The sequence below is a fragment of the Atractosteus spatula genome, chromosome 3 (assembly GCF_055471065.1).
Source record: "Atractosteus spatula isolate fAtrSpa1 chromosome 3, fAtrSpa1.hap1, whole genome shotgun sequence".
Taxonomy (NCBI): domain Eukaryota; kingdom Metazoa; phylum Chordata; class Actinopteri; order Semionotiformes; family Lepisosteidae; genus Atractosteus; species Atractosteus spatula.
In genome coordinates, this window is record NC_142708.1 from 70,911,759 (window position 1) to 70,930,912 (window position 19,154).

The 19,154-nt window shown below is 46.3% G+C and overlaps 1 protein-coding gene across 1 annotated transcript in view; it reads left to right on the forward strand.

Annotated features, from left to right (window-relative positions):
- The window catches only part of axl (AXL receptor tyrosine kinase), a 43,012-nt gene extending 28,415 nt beyond the window's left edge, over positions 1-14,597 (forward strand). The window contains exons 11-20 of the mRNA XM_088912044.1: positions 2,748-2,874; positions 3,158-3,249; positions 9,102-9,197; positions 9,562-9,639; positions 9,787-9,879; positions 10,042-10,163; positions 10,354-10,463; positions 10,749-10,908; positions 11,602-11,738; positions 12,027-14,597. Of these exons, the coding sequence (XP_088768170.1) occupies positions 2,748-2,874; positions 3,158-3,249; positions 9,102-9,197; positions 9,562-9,639; positions 9,787-9,879; positions 10,042-10,163; positions 10,354-10,463; positions 10,749-10,908; positions 11,602-11,738; positions 12,027-12,468 (1,457 nt within the window). The 3' untranslated portion in view covers positions 12,469-14,597. The remainder of the gene's footprint in view (positions 1-2,747; positions 2,875-3,157; positions 3,250-9,101; positions 9,198-9,561; positions 9,640-9,786; positions 9,880-10,041; positions 10,164-10,353; positions 10,464-10,748; positions 10,909-11,601; positions 11,739-12,026) is intronic.
- The last annotated feature ends 4,557 nt before the right edge of the window (positions 14,598-19,154 follow it).

Here is a 19,154-nt window from a genome sequence, read left to right on the forward strand (position 1 = left end):
CTCTAGAAATAGACATTTTGGAGTGCAGCGGGTATGAGCTGCCAGTACACCAGTCCAGGTCCCTCTCAACTCTCTACGGTGGCGAGTGGGGTCGCCACACCTTAAGCTCCACTGCCAGGGTATCAGGGCCAAGCTCAGTCCATGAAAGGAGCCGCTTCCTGGCCACTCCCGACGCACTGCCACTCAGCCTTTGCTGCAGGGCTGGGGCCCTTCACCCTTGGACATGTTCAGATCCACTTGCACAGATCTGAGCTGCATGAGCATATCTTGTTGGTCAAGGTCCCTTTCCCCGACTGGCAGCTCGTTTCAGAACAACAAAAATTCAAACATGTTTAGGGATGAGATGCCTTTTTTCCCCCTGTGCTTCTTAAGAAATAAATTCCTGGGAGCAATCCCACAAAAGTCTCTAAATACAACAGGCCTGCCTCTCCGCGGGTGGCTCATGAGGCCTGAGCACTCCCATGGGAAAAGAGATTTTATTCTAGTAGTTTTCTTCACAATATACCTATTGCAACTATCACCCTGAGTCTCGTTACAGTATATACCAAACTCAGGCTAGGTTTGTAAAAAAGTAACTCTCGGTCCTTTACCAATTTTCTAATTATTCACCACATATCACCCTAAATACATAAATACAGTGGCAGGTCCGCTGAAACTACTACACTACTACACTAATTACTGCAGGCCTGCAGAAATTAAATAACAAACTTCTTCTCACTCAAACTAGGCCATATAAACAGCAGTCATTGTTTGCAACAATGGTAGAAAACTCTAGTGGAGGCTTTGAGTAAGTTGTTGTGCTCATAACACACGTATTGTAACTCCTGACTCTTGTAACTCTGTGTCTAAGGTGTCTAAAGCCCTTCACACAGCAGTGTATATAACTTGCACACTTGACATGCTGACGTGGTAAATCTTACGGCTGTAAACGGCAGCTGTTCTGACACCCCTCCACAAATTTAAAGCAAAATAATGAAACAGTCAGAAGCAAGAAAAGAGCAAAGAGACAAGTCGAGGAAGAAAGAATAGGAGGATATAGAAAAGAATGGGGAAGAAAGAACCAGGCAGGCCGAACCTGTCTCGGGGGAGTTTGCATGTCTCCCCACGTTTGCATGGGTCGTGACCTGGTGTTGTGGTTTTTCACGTCTGATTGGCTGCTCTGTGTCCCCTGGCCCTTGCAGAGGGCTCATTCCCCACAAGAAGGGCGGCTGGTCTGCCCCCTGCCCTGCCGGGTACAGGGATACACTGACAGCCGTGCTGGGTCTCGGACTCGGTATGCATCGCAGGCTTGTTTAAAGCACATCGTACAACCGCAGGGCTGCGTGCCAGAGCCCAGAACAGCTTCCATGTGTTTTAAGAGCTGCATGCAATGAGTCAGAGAGAGAGAGAATAGGAGACTTTAGTGTTGCCACCCCGCCCAGTGTGACACACTTGACAAAACACATCTGGACAGCTGAGATCATCGTAATAACACGCACTTTACAGAAGCTGCACAAACTACTCCAAGTCTATCCTTTAACCCTGCACACTTTACAAGCTCTCTTTCGGTGTATTGAGACTTGAGACTACATTTATTTTCTTTATACTTATCACTTCTGTTCTATGAAACGGTCTGTCTGTTGTATTTCTATTAAAAAGGTATTGTATTAACTGTTTAACTCTTCATTAACCTTTCTTTGTATTAACCCCTCTAACTCTACAGTAATCTCTCTCTATTAATGCCTCTCTCTCTACAGTATCGTCTTCCCTTCATTAACCCCTCTCACTCTACAGTAACCTCTCGCTCAGAATGAGCTCTTCCCTTTTCTCCTTGTGTCATCCCCCAAGCCCTGCAGTGACCTCTCAGTCTCACTCTGTAATAAAGCCAGTTCAGTGGAATTACACATGAAGAAAAAGAGCTGTAAGGACAGGCTCTCGATGAAGTTAACCACTCTTCCGAAGGTAATTAGGAGGCTTATAAATTCAGTTGATAGTGAAAAGGATTCAATCTGCATCTTGACTCCCATAAAAAAGTATAGAAAGAATGAGAACCCTAGCAAAGAACTCTTGCTAGGAATTGATTAGGCTGGCTAACAGGCCTATAGGACTCACGAGGCTACAGAATCTTGAGGAAGATACAGTGGAGGCTATACTGAGGTGTGTCACAGGCCCAGGATATGGCCCTGGTTCTGAGAGATGCAGGTTTGCCAGATGGAAGACCTGCACAGTCAAGGAGCAAGGTTGAATGGCTGGATTAAAACTGATGGGGAATTGTTGGCACCTGGAGTAGTTGGCACCTGGGGTGTTTGGCAAAGTAGTGCTGTATCTTGTCGCAGACTAAAGTGTGAAGGTCTAAGCTGCACAGTGACTCAACAGAAGGATCTCCCTGTGTCTTAATAGCTGCAGACAGAAGGGCAGTCTTGGAGAATAAGGTCAGAAAAGGTAAACCAGGCCTCTGAGACTGGGATGCTAAAGTTTGTTTTAGACAATCATCATCAGCTGGGAGAAGGAATGTGAGCAGTCCTGCTGAGAGTGAAGTGAGGTGAGGAGGGAAACAGGGTGCCTGCTCCGGTGTGGTTCGTGGCTAGATAAATGTTGGCAGCAGGTCAGCAATGAAGTTGTGAGAAAGTTGTACATCTCGCATGAGCTGCCAGAGGCGAGTAGGTACAGTATATGGTCTGGGTTAGCCGCGAGAGCAGTACGTGAACCTCTCTCTCTCCATGCACTATGGGTTTTCAGCTAACCCCTCCTCCCCTTGTGCCTTTCAGACTCCTCTACTGCAGAGTTCTCATGGCACTGGTGGTATGTGGTCATGGCCATCTCGGTGGCGATTGCCCTGGCCATCCTGATCGCCCTCTATGTGGCCCGCCTCCGCCGGAAAGAGACCCGCTTCGGGTGAGGGCTGGATGGGAGTTGCCGTTGGGAACATGCTGGGCATGAACATGTTTGGACCATGTCTAGTGGCCTGGGTGCGCTTAGCATGTTGGGGGATATGTGCGTGTGCAGCTGGACTTGTTCTCTCAAGCCCTGAAGCATGTGATGCCTGTAGCATTTGCGTGCTGTTGTGTAGAAACGTGTCTTGTTTTGTGAAGATGCTGTGTGTGTCTGTGTGTCTGTGTCTCTGTGTGTGTCTCTGTGTGTGTGTGTCTCCCCTGACGCTCTATTCCCCACAATGCAGGGAAGCGTTTGAGCCCATGATGGAGAGCGGAGAGCTGGTAGTGCGATACCGAGCCCGGAGGTCCTACAGTCGCCGCACCACAGAGGCCACACGTGAGTCCGTCCTTGGCTTCATGGCCACTCTAATTCAGCCCACACATGCACCTGAGACGTTGCACAGTAGCTCAACATCCCATTCTTCACATGCAGGAAGGGTTCAGGTTGTAATGCTGTTAAACAGAGAGTGTTCCGAGTACAGTGTCTGAACAGCTGAGCGCACAGCTAAGCAATGAAACCTGGCCCACGTACAAACAGGGCCATGGGGAACACAGACGCCAGAGGCCAGTTCTTTGGCTGAGAGTGATCACACTTCATGTTTCGCCCGCACACTCTGGACACCGCTGAGGTAAGCACCCTGATGTGTGATGTGTACGAGCACTGTATTCCTCACTGTCCCATTTGTATGTGGATCAGATCCTTGTTCCACGATGCAGAGTGCTCACCATACAATTGCTTGAAAAGACCAGTTAACTTAAGTGCCTCTGTGCAAGTTTTGGGCAGCAGTATTCTGAATACCAAATGGGGGAAGCGCTCCGCATCCAACATAGATAAGAGGTTGCAAACAAAACGTCTAGCTTGTTTAGTTGCTAAATTATCTGGGAATCTCCTACTAACCATACTCTTGAAAGCCTGAGTATCAGCTTCACCAGCATCATTGGGCAGCTTGTTCCAGACTCCCACAAGCCTTTGTGTAAAGTGCCTCCTGACCTGAATTTTAATGCAGTTTCAAGTTGTCCGCTGGTTCAGTGGCTTACTAGTCATCATAGATGCCAAGTTGAGAATATGAATATTCTAAGTGCTGCAGGAGTGTTTTTGAAATCTCATGTTACACGTTGTGCAATGTTTATAGTTTACCAATACCACTTGGATTGCAAAAATGTTTGGATTGCAAACATCATCATTTTGCGGCAGTTTTGAGCAACTGTCTGTATAATTAACAGCAGTTTGTAAAAATCTTTTTTTCTTTAACCGGGTGGTCGTATTATCATGATCATGCCTGACCGAACAATAAAATCCTTTTATTTTAAGGAAGCCTGAGAAAGGTTAGGTTCCTGAAGTTGTTTAAGAGTCAGTCTTTAAAACTGCTGATAAGAGAAACCTGTTCTTACTGCTCCTAATAGGAGTATGGCAGCTCCTTGCCAAAAAAATAAGGATCGGAAACAAATGCTGGGAATTTGTCCCTCTGTACTCCAATGACTCTATATCGTATTGTAACGGATACAGCCTCCATCGCTTGCGAGAGCTGACGTACCAGTGCGGTGACGTCACCGCCCTTCCCTGTGGATAGCAGGGACCGCAGCCACTGGGCTGAAGGGAGATCTCTCTTTAGCTCAACAGGCTGGGTCCCTGTTGAGTGACGCCGGAGGCCTAGGTTCGAGTCCCCAACGGTGGGGGGCTGACCTGATGCGGCAGCAGGCGAGGGCGCCCACGTGAACCGTGTAGCGTTACAGTATGTTCACTGGACAAATATTAAGACTGAAGATTTTTACTAAAACAGCTGAACTTCAGTCCCTCAAGCCTTTACTCCACATAAGTTCAAGTACTAGGAAAAAGGGGGTCGTTCAGTTTCATGGAACACATGCCTACATTCTCTCCCACGTTTTGCCGGTTGCAGAGGTCCTCCAGTAGAGTTGCCTAGTATTTTTATATATATATAAAAAAGGCGTTAAACAGAAAAGAGCTCTATCAGGCCCTGCTGCTCCTTGGTGATAGCTAAAGCATCTTCACATTGCCAGAGCTCATGGCACAGCCTGTTCACGTACCTGTGCGCGGATCCTCTCTTCCATATGAACACTAAACGGCTGTTTCGGATTGTCACCATGAGCAAGGTGGCAGGAATACACAGTCTGAATTCCACACAAAAACTCGTGTCTGCAAGACTGCAGCATTAGCGCCTGTCTGGTACCCGCGGTTTTTGTCATCTGAGTAAACAGATCAGTGAAATTAACAACACCACATTCAATGGGGCTCTAGCTTTCTCTTCTAATCAGTGAATCTGCTGCAGCCCAGACACAACAGGCAGATGGATGGGCACCAATCCAGCCAGTCTTGGAAAATACTCTCTTATCAGATAAACGGCACTCTTGAACCTGCCAAAGGACAAGCTGCCAAATCCCTTGGGAAGAGGGATCTGGAAAGAAGTATTCAGTTTGTTTAAGACATTCACGCCAGCTGTTCTTTTTCTTTACGCGCTTTCACACAATTTTGAATCCCGTGGGTTTGATGCCATCACGTGCTACTGAAAATCAAGTGCAGAAATCAAAATTAAGGATCAAACAGGAGATGCTTCTTTACATAGAAAAGATTAAAGTTTTGTTCTAGACCTTCCTAGAAATGGAAGTGGAGTGATGCTTGAGGAAACAGCTGGATCCAATCCCCATTGGCTGTTGGTAGCAAGTAAATAAGCTGAACTCGCCAAATGGCTTCCTTGCCTTTGTCATCTTAAACACCCTCATCTTGTCCAGGAGAGGGATGACAAGACACACATGTCTTCTATTACACTGTCAAGACTACGTGCTTGAACTTGTGAACCCTCCCCCAAAACACACACATACACAGGAGACCCATGACCATCAGAGGCAGCTTTCAGTGACAAAGCTCACAATACTGTGAGCGCACCTGTACCCCAGCCACAGAAGGGTCCTGTCTTCAGGAATGGCAAACTCCCTATAGATTACTTGCCCACTATTCTGCCAGTGTAATCAACTGCTGAGGGAATCCATCTTACAGTGAACCAATACCGTAACCTAGACTGGATCAGTGACTTCTACATTGTAGGATTACATTATGACTGCAACAGACCTACCACTCAGCCAAGCCTCAACACATTAAGAGTCCCAATGGAAAGATATCCTTGCAGTTTCTATTCAAGCAAAGATCTTCACAATACACATAAGCAAACCTACTCTACACAACCCAATTCTATCTATCACCATAAAACCCTTTAAAAGGCCATAAAAGCACCATAACCCTTAAAAACACCATAAAAGGCTTCTCCAAATAGGCTTCCATCGGGTTTCCAGTGGATTCTGGGCTACCCAAGGAGTGTGCTAGCTCTTCATTCTTGCAGGGTTTTTAAGAGTAGTAATATATTCTGGACATGGCACATCAAGGGCTGTTGGGCCACATGAGCCTCCCAGCAGCCCCTCTTGCCCATTTTAACTTCAGACCTTGAGAGTCTGTGGTAGTCTGGCTGAGAAGCTCTAATTCTCGTCTGAAACCCAGCTGCCAGTGTTCCCCTTTCATGCTCAGGACAATCAAGGGAAAATAAACTTTAGGTCTTTCACACTACATTCACACTACAGGCTTTCCAATACCCCCTGGAGTGTAGGGCCACTGCTGCAACTTCTCAAGCTCCTTTTTGACTGTTTCTGGTGTGTTCTTCTTCTCCTGGTCAGTAACCTGCAGGACCGCTGGCTCTTCAGCTTAGAGCGCAACTGTCTATTCCTGGCAGTCTTTTCAACTCTGTGCCTTGCTGGCTCTCTAACCTTTCAGACTGTAGCAAGTCCTGTATAGCATCCTGGTGATCTTTCATCTGCAAGTTTCATACCCTAGTTAACAGCTGCTGAAGTTCTCTTGCATGGCTCTGGCAGCTGGAGCACATGGACGCTTGAGCAGTTGGCCTACCCAATCTTTTTGGAACTTTTACTCAGTTGAGCTCATAACACTCCTTGATTGGGTCTTCACTGTCAGTTAAATTCAATTCATCCCCATCCCAGACTTCCGGTTTTCTTGTTCTTTTTCTTCCCTGGGATGGGGACTTCCAACAACCTTTCATTCCCAAGCAGGGTATGGGATATCCTGATCTCACTACAAGACCCCCTTTAAGCAGGAGAGCATGGATGGCAGAATCCAACAGGTCCATTGGCATGTAGAGTTCTCACACCACATCCAGTCCATGAAAGGAGCTACTCCTGCTTCGCTGCCACTCTGCCTGTGCTGGAGGACTGGGTCCCATCACCCACCTGCCACAGGCCTACCTCCCCTCAGGTGGCTCGCAAGCCCTGAGCATATGGGAAACATTGCTACTGTACAAGAAGAATTTAACTATTACCACTTCAAACCAAAACCTACACTGCACAACTCAATACCAACTACCCGCATGAGCCCCTTAAAATACCAAACAAATTTCTATTATTCCCACGTGAGAATGTGACTCTCACCCCTTCGCCAATTATTCAATTATTCAATTAACGCACCACAGTCGCCAAGGTCTCTATGTACAGAAATAGAAGTGTCCGGAATATTATTTACTAACAACAAAAACATTTCAGAAACTTCTGCTGTTTTAACATTTAATCAACTGCAGGATTTCTCCCAGCTTCTTCTGAAAAAATCCTATGCAAATCACAGTCCTAGATCCTCTGTGTAAAGAACCATCTCCTGCTCATTCTTCTATTCACTTTTATCCAATTTAATGTGTCTCATGTTTCACAGTTGATCCTGAAGAAGCTTTCTGGATATTAACTTTGTCAATACCTTTTTCAGAATTTTGAATAACTTGACCAAGTCCTCTGGTACTCCTCTCTATTCATGATTAAAGTGATTCAATTCTGTTAACCTGTTTGTGTGGAATATCTTACACCTGGGATCTAATCTTGCTTCTTCAAGACAATTCCAGAGTACCAATATCTTTCTGGGAACATGGATGTATCTAGACACCTGATACTTACTGTATTCTTAGAGTGTCTTCAGGGGTAATTAAACATATCCAGTTCCCTTTAACTTGTTTATGTGGAACATTCCTTTAAGCCTGGGTAATTCCATGGTTGATGGATTTTGATAAAACTTTGGAAATTTTAAGTGAATGAATGTCACAAGGTCATTTAGCCCATCTTGGTCAATTGGTTGCTAATAGATAATCGATATGGGAATTTCTACTTAACCCTGGAGACACTTCTGTAGACACTGCAATAGCCATTATTGTTCCTCCTCTGAATGAATTGATTAGCCCTACTTGACCAGCACATGCACAAGACACACCCGTCTGGAGCCACCAGTGTCGTATTTCAAGCAGAGACGGGCAGGTTAGGTCATTGCTATTGCCCAAGCCTTCCTGGAAAACCAGGACACCTGTTCCAACACGAAATTCTGAAAGATGAAGGACACAGGGAGACGCAAGGGGGGGAGGGATGGGGGGAATGGGTGTGTGGTAGGGAGGGAGTAAGAAGCAGGAGCAGGAGGAAGGCAGTTCGGATTAAAAGGAATGAGATGAGAAGAGAGGGGGAGTACAGGATACTGAAGGTAAAGATGGGAGCTACAGTCCCACACAGCACCACAGCCCTGGCAGACATAGGGAAAGTGTGGCTCCTTACTGCCACAGCGGTGTCTGTCCTGACTCTGTCTGTCCTGACTCTGTGTATGTCTGTCCTGACTGACTGTCTGCCCTGACTCTGTGTATGTCTGTCCTGGCTGTCTGTCTGTCCTGACTCTGTCTGCTCTGACTCTGTGTATGTATGTCCTGACTCTGTGTATACCTGTTCTGACTTGGTCTGTCTGTCCTGACTCTGTGTATGTCTGTCCTGACTCTGTCTGCCCTGACTCTGTGTATGTCTGTCCTGACTCTGTCTGTCCTGATTCCGTCTGCCCTGACTCTGTGTATGTCTGCCCTGACTCTGTGTATGTCTGTTCTGACTCTGTCTGCCCTGACTCTGTGTATATCTGCCCTGACTCTGTCTGCCCTGACTCTGTGTATGTCTGCCCTGACTCTGTCTGCCCTGACTCTGTGTATGTCTGTTCTGACTCTGTCTGCCCTGACTCTGTGTATGTCTGTTCTGACTCTGTCTGCCCTGACTCTGTGTATGTCTGTCCTGACTCTGTCTGCCCTGACTCTGTGTATGTCTGTTCTGACTCTGTCTGCCCTGACTCTGTGTATATATGTCCTGACTTGGTCTGTCTGCTCTCAGTGAACAGCCTGGGGATCAGTGACGAGCTAAAACAGAAGCTGCAGGATGTGATGGTGGATCGCCACAAACTGACCCTGGGCAAGACACTGGGGGAGGGTAGGTGCTCTGTACACCTCTTCCCATCCCTCTCTCTATCTCTTCTCTCAATTCCTCTCCCTCCACACCTTGATCTCCCCATTGCTGCCTGTATAATAAATTGACCCTAAGAAGGGTAAGGCACTATATTCTTCTCTCTCTATCCCCTTACCTCTTTACAACAACCCAATAATAAATTATACAGAAAGAGAATAATACACCTCTCATTCAGTCTCTTTCTCCATCCTTAATATTACAGACTTAACATTATTTTCACCCTGCTAGTTTCATTACTAAGATAATGGTTATTATGCTCAAGGTGGGTATTTATTACTATTAATAATATTATCAGGCGGGTGATTAGCATTGCTCTTTCTTTCCCCAGGGGAATTTGGGTCAGTGATGGAGGGCTTACTGTCTCAGGAGGAATTTGTGCTCAAAGTCGCTGTCAAGACTATGAAGAGTGAGTATCTGTGCTCGTCCCTCTCTTTCTCTCCTTTTCTCCCTCCATTTGTCTCTTTTCTGCATGTTGTGTTCCTGCACAGGCTTTTGTACAATATCTATTCATCCCCTATGTCCCCCTTCTCCTCTGCCACTTTCTGTCTCCTAGTCGCGATCTGCACCCGCAGCGAGATGGAGGACTTCCTGCGAGAGGCGGCCTGCATGAAGGAGTTCGACCATCCCAACGTCATGAGGCTGATCGGTGAGAGACGGCCGGGCAGGGAGGGAGGGACTGTGTGAGTGTGCGTGAAAGAGTTGTGTACGTGCCTTTCCCATCCTATGTGTCCTATGTGTCTCGGACTCTGCTTCAGTGTGATGGCTTCAATTGGGCTTTTCCCAACCTCAACCCCACCTCTCTGCACAGGGGTGTGTCTGCAGACTGTGGAGAGTGAAGGCTACCCCTCCCCTGTGGTCATCCTGCCCTTCATGAAGCACGGAGACCTGCACAGCTACCTGCTGTACTCCCGACTGGGGGACTGCCCTGTGGTCAGTACCCTTTCTTATTTTATTTTTGTGTTGAGCCTTTTGGTCAGTACCCAGTACTATACCATACTGCACTGCTCAGCTGTACCATATATACCATACTTTGCTATTAAGCAGAAAGGGAGTGAGGATAGGCTGCCCTCTGCTGGAGAAAAGTGTGGGTGCGCCTAACTCTCAACTTTCCCTCTCTCAGTACTTGCCCTCTCAGATGCTTGTGAAGTTCATGACGGACATCGCTCGGGGAATGGAGTATCTCAGCAGCAAAAACTTCATCCACAGGGACCTGGCAGCCAGGAACTGCATGTAAGCATTGCTTTTTAACATTCAGACTCCCACTGCACAGCAGTCTGAGCCTTTTCGGGTTTTACCAGCTCAACTTTATACCGTATTTTTAACAAATCTGTGGATAGTAGTCAAAATAATAACTCTCTGTAGTGTGGCGATGAGAATCGCAGTATGCAAAGGTAACAGGCTGTAGAAATGAAAACAGGTGAGCTGCCGGGGGAAAGCTGGAATTGCAGACCCTGAACACTGTCTCTGCCGGGGGGCAGGCAGTGCGCTGCTCATGAGCGCTCTCTCCCCCTGCAGGCTGAACGAGAACATGACGGTCTGTGTGGCAGACTTCGGCCTGTCCAAGAAGATCTACAACGGCGATTACTACCGCCAGGGCCGCATCTCCAAGATGCCAGTGAAGTGGATCGCCATAGAGAGCCTGGCAGACAGAGTCTACACCACCAAGAGTGACGTGGTGAGCGCCGTGTGCATAGGGTGTTGATAGTGTGTGTGCCGAATGTGTGCTGTGCATGTGGAGTTTATACACAATTCATGCAGTGTGTAGGTGCCGTGTGTGTACTGTAATAATAATGGCATTTGCCGAGTAGTTTTTATCCCGAAAAACGCTTTACACATGGGGGGGGACCCAATTTCTTCCACTACTGAAACTACTTCTTTAATTGAATGGAGGGGTATCTTTAGGTAGGCCAGATTGCACACTGAACACTGGGTTTACACCTTAACAAACAGTGCCGTGGGATTTTTTCATGCCTGAAGGATGGCTCCTCCCATCTGCGGACAGATTACTGCTGTGAGAAGTCTGGTACAGAGCGAAGACCGCCACCTAATGGTGCAACCGATTTTTCTTTAGAGGTCTAAGAAAGGCCTTCCATTTCCACTGATCAGCCCATCCTTGCTGAGCGTCTGTGGTCTGACAAGAGTAGGTTACAGAATGGTATCTCTGCTGTATGCAGAGTTATGTGCAGTAGCATGTGCATGTCTAATAAGCAATGTATTTCTTCACAATAATATATAAATTACTCAATCTGTATCATTTCCTCTTCTTTCTCTCAGCCCAATGTTATTATACGGCTGTGTTCAACGTGTCTGTATTAATTCATCTCACTCCCACGCTCTACCCCACACTCATCCTCTCTCTGTCTTTTAGTGGTCGTTTGGTGTGACGATGTGGGAAATAGCCACAAGGGGCCAGACGCCCTACCCTGGTGTGGAGAACAGTGAGATCTATGACTACCTGAGACAGGGCAACCGGCTCAAACAGCCCCCGGACTGCCTGGACAGCATGTGAGCAATGCAGCCTGCCTATCTGACTGTCTGACTCTCTCATTCTGACTCTGTATGACTGTTTATCCGTCTGATTTTGTTTTCTGTCTGTCTGACAGCCTGTTTATTTGACTCTGTGTTTGACCAGTTCTGCCTGATTCTGTCAGTCAGTATAACTGAGTTTCAATTAAAGGTGCTTTATTGGCAGAACTGACAATATTGCCACCACAGTTTAACAGGTGTCGCCACCTGCCTTTTTGCCTTCCTCTGTCCTCCCTAACTCCCTCCCTCTCTCCCTCTCTCTCTCAGCTATGCCCTGATGTTCTCCTGCTGGCTGCTGAGCCCTAAGGACCGGCCTGGGTTTGAGTCCCTGCGCTGTCAGCTCGAGAAGACCCTAGAGGAGCTCCCGGACCCTCAAGGGCCCGAAGACATCCTGTACGTCAACATGGAGGAGCCCGGCTCGGAGCTGGGGGCCGTGGGGGGCCGCGAGCCCTTGGGGGGCGATGCCTTCCTCAAGGCGCCGCCGCCGCCCTTCTCCCTGAGCCCGCTCAAGGGCGCCGCCCCGGTGGCCGTAGCAGAAGTGCACCAGCCGGGACGGTATGTGCTTTGCCCCCAGCATGAGAACCAGCGCCTGTTGTCCGAGTCGCTGGAGAGTCTGCCCCTGACCCCGGCTTCGCCTTCCCTGACCCTCGGGCCAGAGGAGTGGGAGGAGGGCCCGCAGGCCGTCAGTAAGGACGTCCCCTGCCAGTGACATCTCACCCTCACTGGGCTGTCCTCTCACTGGACACAGCCACGTGGAGACGGAGAGTGCCAGAGAGTGGTTTGTTCACATGGCCCACAGTGAGGTCTGCTGCCCTCACTGCAGTCCCCGAGTTCTGACCCCAGTGTCCTCGTCTCCGTACAGGTTTCAAAGTCATCTGTGTGACTGCTGTGAGACACGGCCGTGATACCACTTACATCCCAAATCTTTAAACAGGTAGATCAGCGCAGACGCTACACCTCAACCTCCAAAACAGCGCGTATTGAAGTCAGTATACTGCTGTACTAAGCCAGTCCACCAGCTTAAATCAGGACTGCCATCATAAATCACTTCTGCCAGTATAAACCAGTACAGCCCATATAAATCACCTAGCTCAGACAATATAAACTGGTACAACCAGTATAAGTCAGTATAAATTGGTAAAACCAGTGTAAACCAGTATTACCAACATCAGTACAGTACTCAGTCATAGTTACCCAGTACATTTACTATAAATCAGTAAAGCCACTGTAAACCAGTTCAGGTGGCATAAACCATTAGAGAATACCAACCAAAACAGTCAGTAAAAAGCAGTATGGCCAGTATATTTCCTGTAGGATGTAATCTCCGCTGGTGCCTACCTGCACTACTGGTTCTGTCTCACAGGGATCTCAGTCAGATAGACCAGTTCAAGCCAAGTTCTCCCAGTTTTAATCTCAGCTGGATCAAGTGTCACTCCACACTGGAAAAAAAGTGATTTTAGGAATTTTTGATTTTGCACAGAACAAGGGAATCTGATTTTGCTGGAGGGGCAAGTGGACCAGTCAGGATGATTCAAGCACAGTATTAATGTTTTTTTTATAATGTATAAACCTGAAATAATATTTTGCACTAATATAAATCTTCCTCTCTTTCTATATATATAAAAAATTGTATCTATGTGTATGTATACTCCTAGATGCTCTTTGGTGTTCTGTGATGGGGAGTTTCTCCTGCTCTGATCTGGCTCAAACATGAAAAAGGGAAAAACATATTTTACTCTTTTTTGGTGTGGACTATATTCTTAATGCTGACAAATCAAAAGAAAGCTGAAACTCCCTATGGGGACACTTAAAGCATTTATAGACACATTTCCAAAATGCTTCATACCGTATCTATGCTAATGTACCCTCTTCCTGAAGAAAATGTATACCCCTTTATTCTTGTGGACTCGTTCTCATATCAGAACTTGGTTTTGAGTGATTTCTAATTTTGAAAATACCTGGAGCTGATTCCCAGGTACTGTACCGTCAAGAAAAGGCAGGATAAAATCAGAGGATCAGTGAACTACAAGCAACCAAAGGTGCTTGATGGGCCTCCTGTCCTCTTCTGTAGACTTCTTGTCATAAACATGGAAAGGCGAGATGGGTGTGGCCATAGGCAATATAGCCGCCCAGCTTGCACACTGCATGAAGACTGACTACGTCAGCACATTCCCATGGAAAGGCTCCTAACCAATGATACTGCAGTATGCAAACCAGGTGGCCATATTGCCTAGACAGAGAACACAAACACGAAATAACACCATAGCCATCTAACCCATACCCATACCCATAAATGGTTCTTGTGGTCGGCAAAAGATGTGCAGAACAGCCTTCACGCAACTCCGCCCCACCCCCCAGGCTTAGAGCTGATTGGTATATCAGATGAAATACCCACTCCTGCTCCAAGTGCGGTGGTGTCAGAGGGTGGAGGCCAGAGCTACAGTTGGTTTTTTCCACTAAGCCACTCTGCCTAGACTTAAGAAATTAGAAATCATCTGGAAACTGAGTTTGGAGTGTGGAAGAGCCCATAGGAACACCATTTAAAACACCCTGAGCAAGCTCATTCTTTAGAGATGATATGCAAATGTTCTTGAAAATGCATTAGTAAGGCTTTCACAGTTGCCTGCCAAAATAAGGGATTACTGTTTTCTCTTCAGGAGTCAACAGAGGTGTAAGCTACACGTGGCAGAGTCTTATAAAGCAGTTCAGACTGTGAAAGCAGGGCTGTGGTCAAACTGTGGTCAAGTGTCACGCCATCACGACTGACAGCTATTTCACTGACCTACTGACATAAGAGATGAACGGCTGTAACTTTAAAATAAATGGCTTTTTACTGAAGCTCTCCATCAGAGAAATCCATGCTGAAATTCAAGTTCAACAAAGAGACTGTCTTCCTTCTGCCTGCTATGGAATAAAAGTTGTTAACACGCGAATTAGAAGGTAAAGCCTAGAGCCAGAAACGAGGGAGAAGAGGTGGGAAAAAGGGACCGTGTCAAGAAAGGCAGTGAAAAAGGGAAATGGGAAAAGAATAATGGTGAAAACCTGTCTAATAACTTCATAACCACTTAAATGTTTGAGTTATTTCCGTGTCATAGGACAACGCCATGCAAGTCTTGGGATTTGATCTCTTTTTAACTGTTTGTGGATTGATGATGCGGTTTGTGTCCCAGACTGTCTTGCACATTCCTCTTAGTACACGGAGTGGGCGAGAGAGAAAGAGAAAGAGGAAGCAGGGGGTTAATACAGGTGAAGATACCACAGCCGGTCTGACATTGTCCGGATAAATTCGCCCTTTCTCAATGAGTAAAATATTGTAGCTGCACCATACAAATCGACTTACTGTATATAAACACACAATATATACTATAACTTGCTAACTTTACAAAGTGCCTTAAACAAAGCCAGTATTTTGAGTCTGACTGTTGTGTTAAATTGTATATGAAGTGAGGATCTGTTTGGGAGAATATACTTTTCTACTATGGCTATGATTGTCATTTGTATTGCTGTTTTGTTTTTTTTTTAAAGATTTTTATAAACTTTTTATGAAATCATATCCAGGCAGTGTTTGTGTGCTCATGTAAGTAAAAGGAAATATGTCACTGTGGTATACTATGGTAAAGGCTCAGGAAAGGGTAGTGGACCATAAGGAAATCATGGAAGAAATACCCATACCCGTTGTGTGGTAAAGGTTAGGACTGGCTCTGCCAAGCACTGCTGTAAGCACGGTAAAACGAAAGCCAACTGCAGCAACACAGTACTGTCCCCCAGTGAGCGTGCTCTAACTCATCTGGGCTAAAAGTCTCCATTCTGGTTGCCTGTTGCAAGATGACCTCAAGAGTAGATGATGTGACTTGAATGTAAAAAAAATACAGAAGAAATAATGAGAAGACATTTTACGGAGTACATCCCCCAGGTGCATCCTATCTATACGTCAACCAATCAAATCTCTCAATTCATCAACAAACAGAGCCCATAGAAAAATAATTAACCAATTGATATCATTGTTTTCTAGGGGTCTGAATTCCATATTGAGATACAGCACACCTGCAGATCTCACAGGTCACAGGCTTCTTAATCAAAATTTAAGAAAGGAATCTTAATCAATATGGACTTGTACAAAACTACTCTAAACCACTCTCAAAACTCTGAAGATAACACGATTTCATTTTCCCCTATACCTCAGTGGATACATCCAGAAATAGTTCAGACTTGTTATCATATGAGCCTTGAAAATGAGACTCAGAGACTGTAGGGATAGCTCATTGTTTATATTCATGCCCATATCGTTTTACGTGTCTGTGGAATTATACATGGATATTTCTAAGATTTCATGGCAGTTTTCCTTCTCTCTGCCAGTAACTTACAGACGTAATTATCATATTCAGCCTTTACTAAGCACCTTTCAGGACAGCGTTTCAAGTAAAAGGAAAATCAGCAACAAACAGATACACATGCTGGAAAATATACAGTACAGGAGAAAAACAAGCATAAAAACACAGTTTAAGACAGTGAAAACAATTGTTGATATTCTTGCAAGATCCTATACCATTTTATAGCAATTAAAAAATCCATGAGAATTGATCATGACTCTTCTGTTTCATTCTCCTCCTAAAATGCTAGACTCACCTCCATAACCCCAATTTATTTTACAGACAATTTAAACAGTCCGGCTTCAGACTAAGAAAGTGAATGTCCTTGATTGTCCCCATCAAAATCCTGAACTGAATCCTACTAAAAATCCGTAGAAAGACCCGAACCCTGAACACTGTCGTCTGTAAGCGATCCCCAAGCAACATGAGACAGCCTGAAGAAACTGGCCAAGAAGAATGGGGCAAACGTGCAGATGAGCAGAGACATATCCCCATAGATCCATCATCATGGCCGCGATAGGTGCTCCCACCAGAGTTCACAGGTCTGGGTCCTGATGAGACGAGCATAGCAATTGAACAACATATTCAATTTTTTAAAAATGTTCACACTTTACTTGGTAATTTCACAAGATGGGACACCATAGGAAGGGTCTGAATACTTTTACAAGGCACGGGGTCTGTTTCTTTGGCCCTCTATTTATCTTAGACCTCTATATCTTGTTTTTCTTATATCTGTAGGACCTTGTTGTGTTGTCCTCTACAAATACAAATTAAATGTAAGCGTTAAATCCTTTCTGAAAAACTGCTAATAAAACAGCAGTTATATGGTCACAGATCTCAGCATGGGCTCCCTCTGATTCCCACAAATATGTTTAGTGCAGGGGTTTCTAACTCCAGATTTAGGGATCAACGGGTCCAGTTAAACTTTAATTAGATCAATTTAACGTTTCTCCAAGATGCAGAGCTTTTCATAACATGAAGCTGCATAGAATACCTGTGTTGGAAACTCCTAGGTTAGTGTAATAGATATGGGTTGTGGTTCCTTGAAATTGACAGAACACTGATACAGACAATGTCCGCTTCATGTTCTAATGAGAGAAGTGAGACACATGAGACACTACAGCATTTCCATTTCTTTAAACCTGAAAGCCTACAGAGGTCAATGGCCACTTGAATTTCCAATGGCTGGGGTGCATGAGTGGTCAACAAACATGGCATCAGTGGAGTCACAGCCAAATGAAGACAATGCTGCTGGACATTCAGGGTGACAGCATTAATGTCTCTTACTATTGCCATACAAGAATTTAACAAAGCAGGTCGAATAACATGGTCTATGCTTCCACCTGGTGGCCATCCTTACTACTGCATGATATTAGAGAAGACATTTCGTTTGTGACTGAAGCAAACTGGGTTTGGTTTGGGTGCAGGTAAATAATAATAAAGAAGAAGGGCATTTTGTTTGTGTGTTGATGAACAGGGAGTCAGAAGAGAGTCTCTGCCCATGACTGCTCTGCTGTGATGGAGCTGCACTCTGGTTGGCTGAGCTCTGAGTTCAAGGAGAAACAGCAAAGTACAGAGAAAAGTAAGAACAAAACTATAAAAGACACATAATATTGTCACTGTGCTGTGTCGAACTCTCACAGTGCTGCTGTGCCACACTGTCACTGTGCTGTGTCGAACTCTCACAGTGCTGCTGTGCCACACTGTCACTGTGCTGTGTCGAACTCTCACAGTACTGCTGTGCCACACTCTCACTGTGCTGTGTCGTACTCTCACAGTGCTGCTGTGCCACACTGTCACTGTGCTGTGTCGTACTCTCACAGTGCTGCTGTGCCACACTGTCACTGTGTTGTGTCATACTCTCACAGTGCTGCTGTGCCACACTGTCACTGTGCTGTGTCGTACTCTCACAGTGCTGCTGTGCCACACTCTCACTGTGCTGTGTCATACTCTCACAGTGCTGCTGTGCCACACTGTCACTGTGCTGTGTCATACTCTCACAGTGCTGCTGTGCCACTCTGTCACTGTGCTGTGTTGTACTCTCACAGTGCTGCTGTGCCACACTGTCACTGTGCTGTGTTGTACTCTCACAGTGCTGCTGTGCCACACTCTCACTGTGCTGTGTCGTACTCTCACAGTGCTGCTGTGCCACACTCTCACTGTGCTGTGTCATACTCTCACAGTGCTGCTGTGCCACACTCTCACTGTGCTGTGTCATACTCTCACAGTGCTGCTGTGCCACACTGTCACTGTGCTGTGTCGTACTCTCACAGTGCTGCTGTGCCACACTCTCACTGTGCTGTGTCGTACTCTCACAGTGCTGCTGTGCCACACTGTCACTGTGCTGTGTCATACTCTCACAGTGCTGCTGTGCCACACTCTCACTGTGCTGTGTCGAACTCTCACAGTGCTGCTGTGCCACACTGTCACTGTGCTGTGTCATACTCTCACAGTGCTGCTGTGCCACACTGTCACTGTGCTGTGTCATACTCTCACAGTGCTGCTGTGCCACTCTGTCACTGTGCTGTGTCGTACTCTCACAGTGCTGCTGTGCCACACTGTCACTGTGCTGTGTTGTACTCTCACAGTGCTGCTGTGCCACTCTGTCACTGTGCTGTGTTGTACTCTCACAGTGCTGCTGTGCCACACTCTCACTGTGCTGTGTCGTACTCTCACAGTGCTGCTGTGCCACACTGTCACTGTGCTGTGTCATACTCTCACAGTGCTGCTGTGCCACACTCTCACTGTGCTGTGTCGAACTCTCACAGTGCTGCTGTGTCATACTCTCACAGTGCTGCTGTGCCACACTGTCACTGTGCTGTGTCATACTCTCACAGTGCTGCTGTGCCACTCTGTCACTGTGCTGTGTTGTACTCTCACAGTGCTGCTGTGCCACACTGTCACTGTGCTGTGTTGTACTCTCACAGTGCTGCTGTGCCACACTGTCACTGTGCTGTGTCGTACTCTCACAGTGCTGCTGTGCCACACTCTCACTGTGCTGTGTCGTACTCTCACAGTGCTGCTG